Genomic DNA, 22,328 nt, shown 5'->3' on the forward strand with positions numbered 1-22,328 from the left:
GGCTTGCACACAGGAATCGGGTCACTTAATTCACTCAATTAAAGATGTTGTCACTGCATGGGCTTTGTAGAACTCTCACGCCAAGATCTCAGTTCAGTGATGAAGCCAGAGTTTCCTGTTATGTCTTTCTGTTTCTGTGCAGTAGGCACTGTAATTGGACCAATGGAAATGGTTTCCCGAGCAATAATTTTTATATATTGTTTTATACATTTTTCCAACGATAACAGAGGAGTAGAATTGGGATTTAGTTGGACACACCTTGTATAATCATTTGCATTTCCTGATATGTGTGGTCGTTGTTTGATCTGGAATGACGCAGGTATGAATGGCTAGCAACACCTCCTGGTAGACATAAGTCTCCATGCCAATGATCTCCTTTTGAAGCTAATCCTCCATTTGCATATTAGAGGCAATGAAAGAGGCAAACAGAGCCATAATCCTGAGCTGTCCTTGTGGCTTTTAAGACCAGGCACTTGGTGCACAAACATGTGACTGAGAGTCTCAGAGAGCACTGTGAACAGCAAGAGGGGGCCCTTTTGATGCTTGCATCACACGCTCTTTAAGACAGCAAAGGGTGGCATGCTTGTTAAGCAGTATAATCAGGCCAAATCTTAACACAGTGCATCCAGTCATGGTAAGACTACATTGCCTTTTTCATAATATTTTACCAAATAAATATTGACAGAAAAATGAGACTTAAATGTTGCGGAAATGGGCCTATAAATAATCACCATCTTGCCAATTAATTTGCTTGACAGGTGCTAATACATTTGCGAGTTCAGCACCTTTACACAAATGGGGGGGCGGGTTCATCATTCATCCACACATGATGATGGATGAAATGGCCACATTAGCGAGATCATTCATTATCACCACCAGTAAAGCGTGTTTCAACCAAACCGGAGGTCTGATTGGCGGGCTCTTTCAGAAGGTCATAACCGTCCAAAACCACAGATATGTTTAATTAAAGCAGGATTTTGTGTTTTATCATGTTTCTTTGGCAGAAAAGTCAAGTTTGGATGATAATATGATTCTTAATTGTTGCCGATATTAAAGTCACTGTTGGAAATGGAGCACATGGGTATCCAACAAATCAATTTTGTTTTCTTGTTCCTTTTTAATAAAATGACATTTGTGTGATGCTATTTACTGGGGAAAAAAAAGGCTGAAACTGACACTGCGATAGCGCTTTGAGCACAGAGATCCTCAGAATGATGAGGTGGCTGTGTGCCGTGTTGCCTGGAACCACAGCTATACCGCCCACTCACATCTGTAGTGCCTCTCAGTTAGCAGAGGATGCTAATAGAGACTTGACGCTCACTGGATGCAACCGCCTCTGTGCTGTCATAATAAAAATCAACAGTATTCCCCCTGCCACAGAGAATCTGCACAAGCACTCTCATGACAGTCACTCCCTACTCATCTTCTCCAAACTCATGCAGTCGAGGTGTCTTCTCAGCTGTATTGAAAAAAAGATTTACAAGCAAAATATGCGCAGTTCACAGCATCTTTTATTTGGGTCTGATGCATTTAGAGCGGGTCACTGATGGTCGAGCATTTGACCCGCCTGACTTCAGTTGCAGGCAGTGTGGGTTAAGTCCCCATTCAATGACGGTGTGAATGCGAGTCTTTCAGTGCTCAGTGTCGTCTACTTTTGTCCAAGTCAGCCTTATACGGCAGTGGTCACCAACCTTTTTGAACCCAAGATCACTGGTCTTGGCTCTGAACCTAGCTGAGATTTAGTTTCATTTGTTTACTAGTTTACTATATTGTCAGCTATATGCATTCTAGCGCAAGAAAAGAGTTAATATGAGCAAGCTAACAATGGACGTCATGGGAAGTAAGCACCTATTTTAGAATATAAAATGCCAAAAGTGTTCCATTTAAATAACCAACTTGTTTGTTAACCAAGCAGTCATTCCATCAGCTAACACGAAAAACTATATTTATCTGTCAGATTGACACGATGCCTCGCTCACCGCTTGTATCAGTGAAGCAGGAACAGACGGAAGAGTGGATACCTAGCTTTCAATTTTGCTATGAATATTCAACAAGATACTCATTTATTATCAGCATTTTTCACCCAGGGACTGAAGCACACATCTTATGCTGGAAGACACAGCCATCCCAATGAGAGTGGACATTGTAAGTGTTGTCACTGTATCTATGCTGCTCTTATTGACGGAAGTAGCCTAAGCGATATGGGCGATGTGAAATCAGTGCGCTGAGGAAAGACGTTTTGGTAATATTTTAAATCATCAAAATATAGCAAGATACTGTAAGTATTACATGTTAAAATCATTGTACTTGTTAAAGTATGATGATAGCATAAACATCAAACGATAACCCACTGTTAGAGGTTTTTTTTTAGAAAGCTTTGTGGTCGAAAGAGGTACATCCAAATGGCGTGCATTGTTAGCTCGCTCATACTAAGTTAGTTTATCTTATTAGAATGCACAGAAAAGGGCAAGAAATGTGTGTATTGTGTATGATGGGCAAAATTTTTTAAAGTACAGTTCCCCCTTTAAGGTGAATTAAATGTGTTATGTTTTTTTCGTCGCATGATGTATATGCTAGGACTAGTTAAAGGTTCACAGTGAACAGCGGTGTATTCGTAGCAAACCAAAGTAAGTCATTGCTAATTACAATAAAAATGCAAAGTAATGTGGTTTGAATGGCGCCTGTGTGTATCCTGAGAATAAACAGTGAGGGCTGGATGACTTGGTTTGTTTCCAAAACTCCTGCAGTGCATCAGCCTCCTGCAACCAACAAAAAGCAAACTCCACTGTGAGCCAGCTTACATCCATTCTCCCATGCAAAAAGGAAACTGAAAAGCCCCAAATTTGGCAGGACTCCCTCGAGAGCTCCAAGAATACACTGCCTCTGCTTGGTGCAGAAATAGGTTGATTGTTCTCTGACCAATCCCACTTTGACAGCAAAATAAGGCTTGAAAAAAGGGCAACATGGAAAGAAAAGAGAAAGAACAAAACGAACAAGAGAGTAGTGTTTTTATGCTAAGCTGTCACTGAGTGACGACAGGACTGAGCCGAAACAGAGGATGTGTTCAAACTTCCCAGTAAAGCAATGCTGAAAAGGCCACATGCTGAGTGCCTGGCTGGTGATAGCAAGCTTGACAGCCCTATCATCAGAGGCCACACTGGTGGGAGACTTCAGGCTTTCACACAAACTTCACCTCTCAGGCCAGCGCTGCCCTGTTGTGTACGGCAGGCTAATTAAAACTCATAATGAATAGCAGTGGAAGCATGAAGGGCTAAAAAAAAACACCCATCTGTCTCACGAGTAGGTATCAGAACACCGGTCTACATTTGAAAATGGCCGACAATGTAGCTGGACGATGCGATTTGAGTTTTACCTCGGTCAAAAAAGATGTTTTTGCTTGACCAAATAATTATGAATTATAATTTGGTGCAGAATCCATCAGGTTTAAGTCCTAAATGCCTCACTTGTATAAAATGTAGAGTTGCAGCAATTAATCTATTGATGATTAATCAGTTAACCAATGAATCGTCAACTATCAGTGACGCATAAAGAGATAAACATTAACAAAACTGTGTGCTGGTACATGTATACTGTACTGCATCAAATGTATTTCTAATTTTCAATCATTTGACAGTCTATTTCAGGTTATCTAACGTCTGCCCCCTCAAACCTGGGACACAGACTCTCTTAATTTAAGCACTGGCCAACCTTCTTGATGTTAAAATCCTCTTTTGGATTCAAGCTCATTATCATCCACGCACATAATCTCTCAAATTGATACCAAATAACCCAATTGCCAAATGTGGGCTGTATAATTTGCTACGGGAGCTTCAAACCAATGCAGTATATTTCTGAGAAGTATATTAAAATGGAAATAAGTCAATATATCGTGCTTTGTGCTGGCAGGCAGCGGGAGCTCTAAAACAATAAGCACCTCCAAAATTGATGAGAAACAATCACCTAAGGCCAATTTGACCCACACCATCACCCACACACCCTGATTCCTAGATCTGGATTTCAGTCAACGTAAAATGAGCCATCTTATGAGCTAATGGTGGGTGCTTAAGTCTTAGAAAATAGCCCTTTGAAAGGGGGCGAGGACAGTGCTCCACGTGGCAAGACATAATGTATGCTCTAAAGTCACATTCGATTGATTTTTGATGCACGTCATAAGACGGAGCAGAGTCTCCCAGGAGAAGATTTAGTGTCTGCTGAAATTGTTCTGTGTGTAGCAAAAACACGTGTGTCAGCATCACTGCCTAACACTGTGATGGAAAAATTAATTGTTATTGCCATCATTTACTTTATGTATGTTTTCACAGAGATTACCTTGGTACCTCTATGCCATTACAACTCAATCTCAGATTTGAGATGCTGTGTGATGCTTCAACGAAAATCATGCACAGAGTTTTTGATCGCTTGTTGTCTGAAGACTATATAAGGTGAAGGTCTTTTGTCGAACAGTTTGTTGAACTCCTAAGCCAGGTGGAGCTGAGATACATTATTTTTCCTTGCCTCCTCAAAAATAAAGAGTCACTGGAAGGCACATTTTTTGAGATTCTTATTAGTATCAGGCATCAGGTATCAGGTATGAATGTGAGTGGGATGGTTTATATCTACTGTATGTGTCAGCTGTGTTATTGGCATTGATCAGTCCGGGGTGTACCGCACCTCTCACTCTGAGTTGGGAAAGCGTCTGGGTATAAAGAGCAAAAGATGATCCACGTGAATGCTGACATCTTAACCAATGTTCAAAGTTCCCCATTGATAGGTGGTTGCCATATTTAACATTATTTAATATTGATTGCAAACTCCAGCGACTGAATGTGTGCAGCATGCTGACTGATGTCCCTCGTCAGGAATCACTGTCTTGTCCAATTCTAAAAGGGGCCTTTTGATTAGCCAGATTGTGATTAGCCCAGTTAATGTGGGAGGTAGATTCCTTTGACTGACTTATTAATGTGGACGTCCTCTCCGAGTCGAATGTTACGACGGGTGTAAAGACAGTAAATGTAATTGACTGTCAGGATGTCCTTGATTCTTCCTCTTGCAAGAATGGGAAAAGGAAGTTGGTCACAGTAAGGGAGAAAATTGGTGTATTTCAGACGTAGACACTGTAATGGGGGACAAGGTTTTCTTGTTGGGCCTTTTAGTTTGTGCAACTCATCAAGACAGATTTGCAAGGCCTGAGCACCAATTCATAAGTCATCAATTAAGCGCTGCACTGTTCATGAGATGATGCATTCAAGCACACTGGTAACTTTGAGTGTTAGGCATAGGCTTTCAGGCAGAGGATGGACAAATTCTGTCAGTACTGTACGCCTGCTAGCTGTCCTTGTGAGGTGAACTTGAAATCTGGAAAAACAGCCCCATGACTAATCGGGTTTAAGTGACATGGGGTCAGCATTCCTGATTCTGAAGGCCTTGCAGAGATTGTATTGACTTGGAATCACATAGGATCTGAAATCTGATTGGACAAAAACATCTAACATAACACATAATGGAAGCAGCGCAGCCAAGAAACACGTTACAAAATGGAAACGGCTACAGACTGCTTGGAATAAATTCATACAATTTCCTGACAGAAATACAAAACGTTAGGGAAATCAGATGAACAGCTTTGGTCTGATCTCGCAACCACACAAATGACAATTACAACATTACTTCCATGATGGAAGTATAGCACCAAGGAGGTCAAAGGTTGTAGTAGCACAACCAGTGACTGTGGCTCTGCTGGGAGAAACAAACACTGCTGAAGGCCAGCAGTTGCTGCACTTCTGACATCACAGCAACTACAGTGTTACACTCTGATATGCTATCTAGCCACAAACAACCGGGTACAGTGATTCACAATAAAGCAACTGTATTGTAATTACTTGGGAGCGACCACACTACATTGCTCAAAAATGTTTTGCACACGATGGTCTAATAATAATGTTCTGGAGTTTGCGTGTGGGTGTGAGCAGCAGTGTGTGAGTGGGTACTGGAAGATTCAGGAAAATCTACTTATGCAATTTGCTTTATTAGGGGTATGTCTTGCTGCTTTTATTGTACCTTGAGTCAAGAAAAACTCTTATAATTAATAATTACAGCTAAAATGAAATAAGAATCCAGCGATGGTTGAGTACGAACATGATCCACTACGTAAGATAGTATTCAATCAGGTTACAACTTCAGTTCTGATGTTATCAAGTCAAGATAAATCAATGGCTAAAAGTTATCTCATGAAGTCAAACAAAATACATGCTCACACGATGATACTTACCCACAGCCCCTTGATACTCTGTTCCTTCCCGTTACAATTGAATCAATGCAATTTCAAGTCTTTACAGTCTTAAACAGCATGGTGTCTCATAAAGCTGTATCATCTAAAAGGAGGAGCAACGAATGGAGGTCTGGCTATTCCAGTTCTGACCCAATCGAGGGCTGGTGAGGGCCACTGAAACCTTCATGCATCCTCCGGAAACATATCCCTCAGGTAGGAATTTGTAAGTGGGTTTCCCTACAAGACAGGTTCAAGGATCTGAACATTAAATCATGATATCCCACGTCTCACCTCAGTGGAAAATCAGAGCGTGAATGGATGCCATTAAGTCAAGAGGGTTGACTCATTACTGCAGTACTGTGGCACTACTGAACACTGAGACATCTTCATCACATGTTGGTGATGCAGGGTGTTTAGAATGAATTTTGGTTTGATTTCTCATGCTTTCGTATCAGGACAATGGTCCTACAATATATAGATGTATACGTGGCATTAATCAGTATTATGATCACGCTATTGTCACAGCTTTTTTTTTTAGAAGTGTCATGGCATCGCTCCTAGCAACATTAAACTCACAAGACACATTAACCCTTCCCAGAGGGAGGGGGTGATGTTTAGAGCAGGGGTGTCCAAACTTTTTCCACTGAGCGCCACATCCTGAAATGTTAAAGGATGCAAGGACCACTTTGATATTTTCTACAGTAACACATGTAGCTATGAACAAAGCATACAGTATTATTAATAACAACTTCGCTCACTTTGGACACCCCTGCTTTACACCAACAAGGACACAAAGATGAATGTGTGTAACGTATACATATACTATATACAGATGTATTTGTACACAAAAATTTCACAAATGAATTGAAATGAACTGACAATAGTGTATATACAGTTAGTCAGTGGCTGACAATGTCTCAGTATGTTGGACCATGTCGTTGTTGTTGCATTAGAAAACCTTACCTGAACCTCTCTTTGACACCACTTTCAGGCAATGGACCACAAGTGCATGAAGTAGGATCAGAAAAGGAATTGATGCTTTCATTTTTTCCTCAAACCAGTCCTAAAAGAAAAAGAGAGCAATACTTAGTAGTCATACTTCGCTATTAAGGTGCCCGCGGAACCAGACATATTTTTGCTGGGGATGCACAAATAAATTGTGCATAAAATCGAACAAGGTTGCATGGTGATATAGTGGTTAGCACGCAGGCCACACAGCTAGGAGACCTGAGCTCGATCCCCCCTCGGCCATCTCTGTGTGGAGTTTGCATGTTCTCGCCGTGCATGCGTGGGTTTTCTCCGGGTACTCCGGTTTCCCCCCACATTTCAAAAACATGCTAGGTTAATTGGCGACTCCAAATTGTCCATAGGTATGAATGTGAGTGTAAATGGTTGTTGTTGGTTGTCTATATGTGCCCTGTGATTGGCTGGCAACCAGTCCAGGGTGTACCCCGCCTCTTACCCAAAGACAGCTGGGATAGGCTCCAGCACCCCCTGCGACCCTCGTGAGGATAAGCGGTAGAAAATGAAAAAATAGAACAAAGATGGTCCTCGGTTTATGACGTTTGGTTGTTGATAACACACTCACATGAACTCCTCAAAAATGTAATTTTGCTCCATAAACAACACAACTAGTTATAGTTGTACCAGCAAAGGAATACAGACCACACACAGGACAAGAATGCAGCATCTGCCTCTACTGGGCAGAAGAATAAAGTGTGCGTCTGGCAGTCGCTGACATACAATGAAGTGGAGCCTCTGCCTGCCAACAAAGTTCTGTTGGGTGGTATCACCCTAGTTAGCGTCCAATTAAGATGCAATGATGGTCATGGACCCACCTGAAACCAAAGTGGCTATGCCTGATAAAGCTTGCTCAGATGGGAGGCGAATCGTCTTCTAAGACAACCTCAATAGTCTTGTGGCAATGAATTCTATGTCCTGAGAATACTATGACCTGGATGAAAGAGAACATTCACAGACACATCACCATGGAAGTAAAAATGGCCCTCATAAAAAGCAAAGAGGGAGGTGAAACGCCTCTTTTGGTCCCTAGCGCTCGACTGGGATAAGAATAAAGATTCTTGAATCCCAGAGGAGTCATGGACTACAAGGAGGAAAAGAGGAGGTGGCCTTTCCAGGCTTCTACTACAATAGAGTATAGTATATAGTGGTATATATACAAAGAGTGTAATTTAGAAAAGAGCATATTTAGCCATTTCCATTGTTTTCTTGGTAATAACCAAAATCACTTACTAGAAAAAAACTGCTTTTAGGCATTCCATGTTGTGTTCATTGTCTTCTTCGGGTAACATACTTGTAGTGGTACCAGACATTAACATTAACAAGGAATTGAAGAAACTGGTTGGAACTGAAGGCTGGTCTAGTAATTTTTCCATTAGTAGTTTTCTTTTTATTACATTTAACTGCTGTTAATTTTTTTCTTACTGTATTTTATATGTTGTTCATGTGTCCCATGCACAGTGTGAATGACTTGGGTGTTAATTTAAATGTAACTATAAGTTCAAACTTTCACTTAAAAGCCACTTATCTGCAAACCAAACTCATTCTCATAAATGGTGCAAGGTGAGTTGGAGACAGTCAGACGTGGAAGCTGGACGGCAGGCACGTCAGGAAATTATTTCAATGTTTCATATTCAGGCTATGAAGTGTTTCTTGCGACAGTAAAGCTCCATGAAGACTAAGAGGAAGCATCAGTTGGTATTTCAGTCTCCACAAAGATTCTTCACATGCTTTCCACAGAGCTGAATCAGAAAGGCCTTGAGTTGGAACTATGAAAAGACAGAACAGCCCTGAGACCTTTGGAGGCATGCAAAAATGGCCGGCAGCCAAAGATGGCGACATCGCTGCGTTCTCCTGGTCAAAAGGCCTTTTGTTGTCAAGCCCTTGCTGGCTGCAACTGATGCTACCTCCGTAAAAGTGACATGCCAACACGCTGAAATCTTATCTTTTTAATTAGTTCTCTGTGTTTGGTGCAAGTCTGCAACATTAGCACAAAAGCTTTGGTCTTTTTCATTGGACTGAAGACAGAAAAATGACTGAATCACCAGTTCTGCTCACACTGAACACCAACCTTTCTTATCACTGAAAAGGTTAGAAAAAACATTGCTTTACTGCTTCAGCAATGGTGTAATTCATTTCTTTCTTTCATTACATACAAAAGTGCAGTAAGTTGTCTGTTCGGAGCACTGACAGAATACTATGGCGTTAAAAGGGCAGGCTGGTTACTGTATACATTATGAGATAATGAAGAAAGAGCAAATGATGCATGAGTCTATACAGGGGAGTAAAAGCGGAGAATTCAAGATTCTTTATTGTGGATTCATCAACCAAGGACAATGAAATTAAGATTTTTTTTCCCATCCACGGTGCAAATAAATTTAAATAAAATAAATAGGGAGTGTGAAATTGTAAAAGAAGATGTATATTCAGGATCGCACTGTAGTAAAATCAACAAAGAAATGTGGAAAAATGTGGCGCACGCAGAGCCCAGGTAGGAAAGCTGAGCCATAATCGCCAGGAGAGCAGGCCAGCGTAAGCGCTGCAAGAGGCGCCCTGCAGCCGCAGGGAAACGGCATCCCTATCTCTGACAAGACTGCAGCAGACTGAGCACACTCCTACTGTACTGCATGATCTTCTATGTAGGCGGGCGGGCATTAATGAATTCATGATCTTCTGGGAAAATCTCACATTCATTGCAGTCATGCCGACGTGCAAGCTTTTGATTAATCTACTGTACACTGGCTTCAAAAAGAAGGTAGCATCTACTTGGCAATCTTGCAAAACAACATGCCAAAGGCTGGACTAGACATTTCAGGGAAAATGGATGAGTTAAAATTTAGGTATTGGAAATATCGATAAATGCCTTTATCTAGCCAAAAAACGATGAACTACACAATTGCAGTAATAAAGATTTTTGCCTTCAAAGCATAACGCTCTGATACTCAGGATCAGTAATGGTCTGATACTGGCCAAGTGTACTGAATCAGGCCATGTACTGTGTAGCATAGGACACTTGGGTGTGAAGTTGTAATCATTAGTCATGGTTAACGTGTTTTTCCGCTAAGTCATTGAGCTGTAGGCCACATTCAGTGTGAAATATCAATTTCATACTGGAATTCTAATTCTGTTTTCATTTCTTTTCAGACTCAGATTTAAACTTGTGCACAAAGTTTCACTTTAGTCAATTACATTTGAATCTTTGAGAGGTGCTGCTGGGTCGGAAATGCTATTCAAAACTATGCGCATTTAAAGTTTAATTAAAAAACAGCCGCAGCAGCAGTATTGCATAACCTAAGTCATGTTTTGAGCAATTAAATTTTCCCCCTCAGGGGAGCAGAATATTTGTTGCACAGTAGGAATGTGGTGTGCTTTGGATATCAGCAAAGTACCTGCATGCAATTCTATGACTATAACCAAACATGAGGAAAGAAGGTTGGTATCAGCCCGGCTATTGGTATCAGACCGGCTATCTCACACCCCTGACAGTTCACCTGCCCCCCCACGGGAGCCACCCCACTATCTGAGAAGCACTGTATGTGTGACATAATTATTCTTGTTAATCTGACAATAAAATACACAGAGGTGCTTGCAGTTCATCCTGAAGGGGTGGGGGCATGTGTGAATTGGAAGGTGTTTGTCACTGCCGTCTTTCCATAGGAACATAGAACATTTTGAACATCTTTTTTTTTTAACATTGCCATGCACTGCTGAATGAATGTTGGTGGATTACATATCCATGTTCACCAGGAGGTAATACAATTTTGTATTAGAACAGAAGGATAGGCTGCATGTACTTCATACACATATATGAGGTTAAAGCAAGCTGTATTAAAAACTCTGAAGTAGTCATTGATACTATGAAAAATTGTAGGACAAATGTAATGGTTTTATTTCATTTGAACATGCATCAGTTTACAATTGAGTGCATCACATAATCAGTTCACAGTTCCACATGTCCAAAAGGAGTAGGAAGAAGCAAAGCTTATTAAATTCTACCCCTCCATCTGGTACTTTTACAATCAGTAACTGTTACATTTGTTCACTTCCTGCTTACCTAATATATATTTTTTTATTATCATTTTATTGATTTTATTATTTTTTGTCACGTACCAAAGTACAAATGTGTGACTGAATATTTTAGCCTAAAATGTTGGAATGTGTATTTCTTTCCACAGCCCCTCATCACAACTTTAGTCAGGTTGCGTTTGGTTGTGTTTATATTGGCCTCACATTTACCTTTTAAGAGCAAAAAAAAAAAAAAAAAGTTAATGGTAAACTACAATAGGTCCATTGTCGTTAATAAGACCCCTTGATAGATACTACACTGAAGATGATGCCCGAGATACCCCACTTCTTATCAAGGTTAAACTCACTTTGTTATCAGTTATCATGGAACACGTCTCAGTGTACTTATCCCACTATCTGCCAACTTCTTGGAACATTCTCATTAACTCCAGATACACAAGGGATTTGTGAAGCATGCAGAGATAATTCACAGTCAAAAGTACAATCGTGTATTTATCCCTTGCAGAAATGATCCCTCCCAAAGTAACCTATATTTCAAATGAAAGGTCATCCTGCTGAACATGTTTTAGTTCCATCATTCGGAGAAAAAAAAAAACACTCACTCGTCTCTCATACTCAAATTGTTTTTGTCCACCTTGAGCTCTCACTCACGTAGTTTCCTCCACACTCATCCAAAAGTCAATTACTTTTTGAGGAGGGCTGGGCAGGAGCAATGGTGCCCTGTTGACTCTCAAAGTTAACCCCAAGGAAGCCCTCTCACACCCGCCCAAAACAATTTCCACAATCAGCAACTGAGGCTTTATGAGCACTCCCCAGATGTTTAATGAGATGAGGATTGTACAGCTCTAGCTATATTCGCTGTCACATCAAAGCGTTTGAATCTCATCGTTTGTGCCGACTGAGACTCAACCCCCACCGCGGACAGGTGACAGACATCCCTGTCACTCACACATGGTCGCCCTTCTGCCTTTTGTTCATCCGGTCTTGTCCTCAACACAAGCACTGACTAAGCCAAACTGCCCAGGGTTAATTTTGACATGTGTCAAAAGTTCTTGCAAGATTCATGTGCCAAGTTTTCTTGGAAGACAGTTCACTCCGTGCATTGGTTTCAGAACCTTGGTGCGGCTGTTCCATAGAGCAATGGCATGAACGAAGTGAGCCCTTTTGTCTCGGTATGCAGTAGCATACGTACAATCAGTGGATAGTGTGCACCAATAAGAGCTGCGAGTTTCCACACATCAAAAATCTCCATCCAGAACCCGTATTGCAAGTATAGAAACCTGCAAAGCACACACATCTCCAACGTCCTTGGGTGACGCAGACACACCATTATAAATCTGCTCTCAATGCTGAATTATTCTACTTGAGATTATCTAATAAACCCTGAAACAACACGCCTCCAGGTTACTGACATGCAAATGGGGCACAAGGGAGTGCGAAGAGTCCTTTGTTGACTGTAACTAAAGTCTCGAAAAAGCAACCGTGAGACAAACAAGTCAGCTCTATTCAGCCTTGCTTCCAGTGCGCAGTACAGTTCGCTTGGACGGGGTACGGTAGTGTTTGTCAACACAGAATTGGAAAGGGTAGTGCAATGTTTGTTGACACGGAATTGAAATAGCAAGAATACAAATGGTGTGTATTCTGGAATCAATAAAGAAAATAATTGTAATATACAGCCACATGTTTTGTGTCTTCCATTGTTTTCTATATACTGTTTATGTCAATGTTCATCTCTGTTAAATCCAATCAGAGGTGTGGACTCGAGTCACGCGACTTGTATCCAGTCAGACTTGAGTCATAATTTTGATGACTTTGGATTTGACAAAATCATCACACATTTCAATTCAACTTGGACTTTGACGTTAAAATGTTTCCCCAACAGTGCTTAAGAATTCTAAGAACTCTATGGCTTCGGACTTGACTCAACCTGTCTTGACTTGACTTGAGACATAACTTGGACTTGCAAGCCTTTGCTTGAGACTTGAGATCAAAGACATGAGTCTTATTTGACTTGAAAAACACTGACTTTTTCCCTCATCTAATTGCATTACATGCAATGTTCGGCTATCAGAAAGCATTATTTACAGAGCTGATATAGCCATCATCCTTCCTGCCTGCGCACCTCACACTGGCAACCCTGAAAGATCAAGTTTTATAATTCCAAACTGTGCTGCGTCATGGGAGTTGAACTTAAAAGTTGAGGTGCACTCAAAACTTGCTTTTTCTTTTTCCTGTGTTCAGTCAGTGTTCAAAATCACAGCCACAAAATAAAACTATGATATTCCTGTTGGGTTTTTCTGTCATTTTATTCCAATAGCCAGGATGAAACGCCAAGATTTATTTTGTCATTTTCAAAATATACATAAAACAGAAGGTCCTGGTAAAGTTGGACACATAATAACGAGTAAAATGTTTTTAGCTTTGTGTTTGTCCTCAGAAAAGGAGGGATATGTGAACTGAGAATGCCATTTAATGAGTTTTGGCAGACCATCATCAAACGCATAAAATGTATAAACGCATAAAATGTATATCTTTGGTCTTGGTTGCTATTAGCCACGAGGCGGGCTGACAAGAATCTAGGTTCAAACATATTTTGGACGGAGAGGCACAATTCCCTGTGCTGCCTGCTAACAGCATCCTTTATTCTGCTTGGGCCTCAAGGAAATAAGGACCCCAATAAATGAAGGGAGATCTCTCTTGGCTATTCTAGAATGGGGTTTATAGGGTTGAAGGAAATTCTGCAGGCATTGCTTTGGGGAGGAGGTGAGAGGAGGTCCAAGGATTAATGGGAGAGTTGGGGAAAGGCTTGTGAAATCCAACCATGAGGGGCAGCATTGTGGTTTCTAGGGCAGTGATTCCCAACCACTGTGTCGTGGAACATTAGCGTCCATTGAGAGATTACCAAATCTGCCAAGGGAAATTATGCAGTTTCACTTAATTGCCCTGAAAAGAATTTACTCCAAAAATGTATCTTTCTATGCCAGCATTGTATCACAAGAAATTAAATGTTCTTCCATCATATTCTGTACATATGGTGGAATATATGCTATACAGTAATCCCTCATTTATTGCAGTTAGTCAGTTCCAGACCCAACCGCGATATTTCCACAGAGTAGGAATCCTAGTTAGGAGCATGGAAAACCTGTTTATGACCTTTCCTAGAAGATGCATGCACAGCACCTGTGGAATATTCAGTACAGAGCAGTTTCCCCAAGTTAACATTTAACAATGCGATGACATACACATAAAATCTAATTAAAACTCAACTCATTTTGGGTTAAGGGGGTCGTGTTTGTTCACAGGACATTGAAGTTGCGTTTTCATCTCATGAAAGGTTTCAAATAAGTGAATTAATTGCAAATGGCACAGCTATTATTCACATGCAAATACAAACAATTTCAATATGAAAGCATGTCACCATGATGTAAAGGTCCCTTGTTCTTAAGGTCAAAACGTGGCTTAAGTGCCTTTATGAAAAACACTCACCAATTTGCCAGCATGAAAAGGCACCAAACCATTAACAGTAGGAGGTTGGACCAATTAACATAAAGGGAACTTTTTCTTAAACTGTTATATTCAAATACCGCCATGGTACTGCGATGGTAAGCAGGCGTGTTGGTTACCGCTGAAAGCTTAACAGCACAATGCAAACACAGCAACAGACCATCAGCATCTCTTTACTGAGCAGCTGGGATTGAATATTGGTGGGACAGGGAGGGCCGTGTCTTCTTGTAAAGTGGCCCATAAATCAAGAACCCTGTTGAGATCCACCTCCGTGGGTCTGCTTTCAACTGCGGCTGGGAAACGCACCACGAAAGCCCCTCAGACGCCACGTGAAGGACACCTGAGTTGCTTAACATGATTACCGCTGTTACTCAAAGCTGTAATTGCTGCATTTGGCTGTAAATATCATCGCTGGGTGAATTCAGTCATGAAAATCGAGAAATGCATTTACACCCAAATGTCTAAAGTCCCCCGAAGTCGTACAATTTAAAATAACAGTCAATTACTCACTGACATCTGCATAATAATTAAGGCAAATAGAAATACATATATGTACACCTCTATATTAAATTGGTCAACTGATCATTGTAATCAAACATGAAGCACTTAAACAACCAATGAAGTGTTCTTTGCTTTGTCTATAAAATCAAGTAAACCAAGATAAATGGTGTAAAAAGGTCATTATTGCGTGCACTCACACATTTCACTCAAGCAGTGATCTGTGACTTCTTATAGACTAGGTCTTTACTGGTGATAGATCAGTAAAGATCCCTGCTGTATATACTGTACGTACAAAAGATAACATTACATTTGTATTTTCCAATGGTGAGAATGTTGCCTGTGTGTTTGTAGCCTGTGGTATCCACTGTCTTATACAATTATGTGCCATGGTTTAACGGCAAAGTAAGAGATGTCACAGCAAAGCTTGTATGAGTCACAGAGTTTGGATCCCATGAACAGCAAAGGGGGAAATGAGAGGGAAATATCGCTTATTTTGACATTTTCTCTGAAAGCATCCAAAGCAAATCAAGCTAATCTTTCGAGGCTCAGAGGTCCTTACGAGATGCATCAATTTCCAGCTTCCCCTGGAGATGAAAACCACTGCAGGTCAGAGTCATTGATCCCACCTTTACAAAACCATTTCAGCAGGTAGAAGGTGAAAATTTCAAGACAAGATGACAAGATCGGCGTTTACACTGTGGCTTATTGACAAGTCCTTTTTTTCAGCTGTGAGAAATCATAGAATACAGTGTTCCTTGTGTGTATTCTGGTATTCCATTGATCATTTATTATTTTTTAATTTCCTTAGTCACTCTTGAAAGCAGACCTTTCATCTTTATCCATCCATCCTAGTATATGCTGCTTATCCTCACTATGGTCATGGTACTATGCTGGAGCCTATCCCAGCTGACTTCAGGCAGGAGGTAGGGTACACCATGGGCCGGTTGTTTTTCAGACAAAACAAGATATTCAAACATCAGCGTTGACTTTGGAATAAAAGGATCTTTTCTGTGTTGTGGATCGAACCACTGTGTGTGTTTGGTTCATATTGATTTGGTACGTCTCAGGCCTAACCGATTGCTCAATTAATCAAAACAACAAGATTCAGACTAATTGACTAAAAAAATGACCGTTTGTTGGAGGCCTAAAACAATGTTTGCGGGTACATTTCTTCTACACCATGACATTCAACAGGCCGTCTAGTGACTTTTAATGTATGACATCATCATTCCGCCAATCGGACAATAAAATACAGAGAAATGTCATATGCTAACCCAGCACGAAGGGGCGGGGGCTTGCATGAGCTGGAAGGTGGTTGTCGATGCCATCATTTTAAGGAGAGCAAAGCCTTTTTTTTCTTCAAACTTTATTGAAACACTTAACAAAAGTGCAAGCTAGAGCTAGATTTCAAGTCAAATGCTATAAAGACATTTTTACGTTTGACTGCCAATATGTAAGATTGATATATCCAAGCGCAACAGAAGGTGAAAAGACTTTTACAACAAAGGTTTTTTTTTCAGTTTCCCCTTAATGAGCAGCCTGTAACCCTCCAAAAAATGGTTCAAACTTTGAGTCACTGGTCATGACAGCTACAGCTTGCATTACAAGTGCATATAATTCAGGTAGTGTTGATCGGATAAGACATTCGGATCTCTCATGATTTCATATTAGATTTTATCTTCATCAAGCTTAAATTGCCTCTCAATTTTGCTATAATTGTCTCACATGGGTAAAACAAAGGTAATGACCGGAAGACATAAAAAGATCAAAATGCTATTGCACCTGGCAGAAATGGAAAAAGCAAAGTCTTTCAATTCATAATCCCGTCTTCCCTTCTCACAGACGTTTTCTCTTAACAGGCCTTGTCGAGGCATCAATTAAAAAATGCATCAAAAACAGAAATAAATATCTCATTGGTGAAGATAACAAAAAAAACACTTGGACCTCTGCCCCAGAGTGGGACTGACAGATTGAAACATAGGCATTCATACTGGGCAGTGGTGCCTCTTCTTTGTATGTCCAGTCACATCGTAATCTATGTGATCTACCATACTTGTCAATTCATGGCATGACAGTTGCAACAAAAATAAATAGCCCTGAGTTAGATCAATGCCAAGTGATTGTGATTTACGTCAGCGCAAGGTGTGTGTGGAGGCGACGATGGGGGGATTCCATCTTCACTGGAATTGGATTTTCAAAAGATTTAACTGAGCCTGGACCCAATATTATGTATGTTGTCCATCGCTTCTCACATTCACATTGCAAGGCGGTCAATATCTCCCATCAGCGGTGGCAAGCAGGGATGGGAGGACAGCATTTGTTGTGTTTACACACAAGCTAGATCACCTCCCAACATTTCCATTCCCCCTAAAGTCATATTAATATAAGTTAACAGCCATGATGGAGGTGCACCCTTTGCAGAAGTCCCCCTTACAAATCCTTATCAATTACTCCAATCACTCCTCACACGGCTTGTACCGCATCGAGAGACAGCCCTTATTTCCCACCCCATTAATGAACTCTTTCATTTGAAAGCCTTTGACTTGCTACCTTTTCATCGCGAAGCCAAGGCCAGCAGGCGCCCGTGACAGCTCCTTGAAAATTAAAATTATCAATCAAGACAGATGACTTCAGATGCTTGGGCCTCAGAGAGTGCTGCCACCGTGCGATGGTGCATGATGCCTGACATCATCAACACCAAGGAGGCACGCATTCAAGCGGGTAAATCACCTTTACAGAACAGTTGATCAGCTCGTAATCATAACATTACCGCACACACATAAAGGATGCTGTAAAAGCTAATTGGAACTTGTGACAAATAGTCATAGTATGTTCCCAATGCCTGTGTGCACTGAATTAAAGTCAAATTTAAATGGGTGAGCATGTCCTTAAAGGGGACCTGCTATGCTTTTTTCACTTTTATGACCTATAAATGCAGTTAGAACGTTGCATTCTCGTGTTAAACAATGCCAAAGTTTCATATAATGAGCTTTGCGCATTTGGAAGTTAGCCCTGAAAGAGGTTTGGGGTATCTCAAAACACTCTGTTTCAGAGGGTGTTGCAAAACTGTTCTTTTGTGATGTCACAGAAGAGTGTGTTTCCTTATGTGGGCATGACTGTAGGCGCGATACACTCTCTGCCCTCTCCCAAGCTCTGCTTTTCTGCTTACAAAAGAAGCTCAGGCAGAAGTTATTATAGTTGGTGATTCCCAGCAAAAGAAAAATATTTTCATCCGTCAACGGCATTTCACACGGTACTATTTTTGTGCACACGAATGTGAAATATCCACCAAACTGTTGCTCAAACCAGAAGCAGCACACTGTTGCCGGGAAAGGTGCATTAATGTCAGACATGCTGTGCGTCCACAGAGGTGGAGAGAACCACAGTGCTCACTGTCCAGAAAAAAGTAGTAATGATGTGCAATGACCACATTTCCACTACAGATGTTGTGCCAAGATTGTCTGCAGCACCCTCACCTCCAGCGTCTGAGCTCCACAGCACCAGTGGTGCTTCTGACAAAGTGTGTGCAACAATGAGTGTTCCTCCATGATACACGGTAAGTCAGTGGTCTCCAACCAGTAGCTCATGAGCTGCCAGTAACTCCTAAACACTTTTCAATACCCACTAAATTAGAAAGTTTTGTTCGCAGTAGTCTGAAAGTACTTTGGGTGTGTGACCAATCACAGCAGAGTGGGCATGCCGGAGGCGGGCCATAGGTGGATTAATTTAAAACAGACAATTTTGTCAGGAAGCACAAATAATGAAATACAGCTGGAATAAGTGCAGATTCTGGAAGATCTTGAACGTTTTCTGTGCAGGTTATTGTGTGTAGCTCTATAGGACTCAATACAAAGAGTAAAAAAATGAGCATAATAGGTCCCCTTTAAAATTGTAAAGTAATTCATCAGGTATCATGGGAAAAAAAAAAACCCTGCCAGTAGGGAGTAAAAACAATTGCTATACAGCGTAGATCCTGGATGACATAATCTCCATCTAAATCAATTTCTGAGTGAGAGCACTCGACCCAGCTCAATATGTGGCTGCTGGGCCTCCGATAAGTGGCCACTGACACTAACCTATTAATTCATGTGCTTCTGTCCCTGTGGCAAATCTTGACCCTGAATGTTGGAAGCCCAGTGATAATGACAATTGCCAAGAAGGAACTAAATGCAAAGTCTGCAGCAGAGTCATGGAATGGTATCTTCACTACGAACATGCAACCAACGACAAAGCCCCATTTTGGGGGGAATCCCCACTTACAGTATAAATGAAGTCTCAAACACTCATAATGCATAATATCATCAAACATACTTAAAGTATTTGTCACATGATGCATACAGCATCAGTGTCCTCTCTGCTCAGTTTTCCTTGTAATATGAAGTGTTCTGGCACATAATTGTGAGTGTTAAGTGTGAATTGTGTTTAATTTTTATTCAAGCACCCACTAGTACAATTAGTGCACCCCTGGGGGTACGCATAGCACACTATGCATGGGAACCGAGGATCTCCAACATCCTAAACATGCTCAGTGGATGGCAGGTGAACATGATGGCCATGCAGGGACTGAGATGTTTTCATCTTCTGGGAATTGTATACAGATCCTTGCAACGTGGTGCATGCATTATCATGCTGAAATATGAGATGATGGTCTGGGATGAATGGAAAACAATGGTCCTCAGGATGCCATCACAGTATCTCTGTGCATTCAAAATGCCATCAGTAAATCACCTTGGACAATTTTGTTGTGTCAAACCCTGCAATAACAATAAAAGCCTATTGTTTAGCTACTAGCATTTACTATCATTGAATGTATAATCGTGGTCTTGTAGAATGTTGTGGTAGGAATAAGAGCTCAAAAGGTTACATTTGATGTGCATGACAGGAATGAACTGTTGGTCATCTCTTTGCACCGACTTACAAGATTTTGAGCGTTTTTTTTAATTTAAAAGGTCAAAAGTCACTGATGTTGGATCTGAGGGGACCTCTCCCACAATCTTGGTTCACTTCAGTCAGCACTGACATGTTCTTTTTCACCAATCAGTTCTTCTAATGATTCATATTCCTGCAGTGCACAGGTGTCAAATCCAAGGCCGGTAGGCCATATCTGTCCAGTCAGGTCAACTTTATGCAGCCCATGTAAGGCCAAATGCACAATGGACTCACTTTCAGGCTATAATTGCATGAAGCCCTGCAGCCCGCCTTCAGTACTTCCATTACATTCTACAGCAGCAGTCACCATCTCAATCCAGATCTTTCTATGTCCGTCTCAGAACAGTGTTCCAACATCTCTGAGCAGAGTACAAGCATAAACCGTGAGTAGAAGCATAAATCAACCAGCATTCATTCAAACAAACACAAACGAGGGAAGCCGCGGATGGGGTGGGGGTGGTGGTGGGGGTGGGGGGTGTCCAGACTGGAGAGAGGTGAGCCGCCAAACAGTCACTCAGCAAAAATAACGCCAAGCGCCCATGTTGTTCGCGTATCTCTCCTCCGTTTAATATTTGCTTGTGCGCAAATACATACGCAACCACTCTGACACATGCGTGACGCACCGGAGACATCAAAACAAACGCAAACGTTATAAACAATTCGCGTCAAAAAGATTTATGCCCGGGGACTGAATACAATTAATGTTCATTCACTGAGGTTTAGAAGAAAAGGGGGGAGAGAGCTTCTGGCCATGTTGGAGTCACGAACTGTCTTCGTGTATTAGACACAAAAAAACAAGCCAGGCTTGTGCGTAACGGCCGATACAAACCGGGGGTTTGCTCCAAATGCCGCATATTGGCGGAGCTTGATTCTGTCTGACAGAACGTGCCAAAATAAGCAGTGCTTCTAATCTGCCAAATGAAACCACATATCAACTTTGTTTGTGGCGTGAGAACACAGTGATGAACTTACCTGCACAACAGTTTCCAAATGGTTAAGATCACCGTGCTGTCAATTCAAAGAGCCATTGCGGTGAATGAGAGGCTGTCCTGGGCTACTAAGAACAGAGACGGGTTTTTTTTTAAGAGCAAAGAATACACGCTCCCAAAAGTAGTGCACTTGAACGTCGCTCTCCAAATTACATACTGCCAAAGCCAGCCTGGTACACCTGCAGCCAGTCACTTCCAAACGCGGCAAGGGAAGAAATCATGCTCGAGACTCAGCTGGATCAATAAAACCACCGATGAAATCAATACGGGAGGTGGTAAGCGACGTGATCATTCCGTGAAATCGGTCGTGTCTTTTAGCTCAGGACCACATGAGCGTGGATGTCCTGAAGAGATGATGGGCGCCAAGGAAGGATGCGCTGCCCTGCTCTGTCTCTCTCTCGCTCTCTCTCTCTTTCTCTCTGTCTCTCTCTCTCCCAGAGTCCAAGCAAGACGTTTCAATTGCAAAGGATGAAATCCACCGGGCCTGCCTTCAAAATAAAAGCAGTTTGCAAATTGACCACGTGCCAGCAAAATGATGGCACGAAAAATAACATTCAAATGTCTGGGATTAATTATGCCAATATTTAATGCCAATACTCATCTCCGACCTGTAAGAAAATATTATCTCACTTTTCATTTGATAAATACAAATATGAAACAATAACTAGATATACAATGTTAGAAAATCTAGTGTTAACAAAATATCTCTCACAAACTTTGTAATGGACCGTAATATAAATATTACATCACTATTAATTTCTATGCTTATCCTCCCTCCCAAGTACTGACATGCTGTGTAGCTAATCATTGATTATCAATACATACTAGTTCACGCAAGCGGCATGAGGATTATACTTGCCTGAAATTTGGAACATTTATATATTTTTTCTTTATGCATTCACATGCAGCCCTACGCTATTCAAACAAACTTCACACCTGAAGTATGACCCATTTACTCATTGGCAGGTAAAAGTACAATATGACTGTGGGGACAAAATATGTTATATATAGTATTTATGACATAATTCAAACATGATGCCTTTTAATTTAATGAGAAATTACCACAAAATAGCATAAAGACAATGACCCCACTG

At 41.1% G+C, this 22,328-nt stretch overlaps 1 protein-coding gene across 3 annotated transcripts in view; it reads right to left on the reverse strand.

Annotated features, from left to right (window-relative positions):
- LOC131104878 (interleukin-1 receptor accessory protein-like 1) overlaps positions 1–21,630 on the reverse strand; it is a 134,055-nt gene extending 112,425 nt beyond the window's left edge. For 2 of the 3 annotated variants that reach the window (XM_058052521.1, XM_058052523.1), the window contains exons 1-2: positions 21,218–21,630; positions 7,229–7,328 (exon numbers count right to left, since the gene is read on the reverse strand). In XM_058052521.1, coding sequence (XP_057908504.1) covers positions 7,229–7,310 — 82 coding nt within the window. In that variant the 5' untranslated portion in view covers positions 7,311–7,328; positions 21,218–21,630. The remainder of the gene's footprint in view (positions 1–7,228; positions 7,329–21,217) is intronic. The other variant, XM_058052522.1, reaches the window with a different exon arrangement.
- Between the last annotated feature and the right edge of the window lie 698 nt (positions 21,631–22,328).

Source organism: Doryrhamphus excisus, chromosome 16 (assembly GCF_030265055.1).
Source record: "Doryrhamphus excisus isolate RoL2022-K1 chromosome 16, RoL_Dexc_1.0, whole genome shotgun sequence".
Lineage (NCBI taxonomy): Eukaryota > Metazoa > Chordata > Actinopteri > Syngnathiformes > Syngnathidae > Doryrhamphus > Doryrhamphus excisus.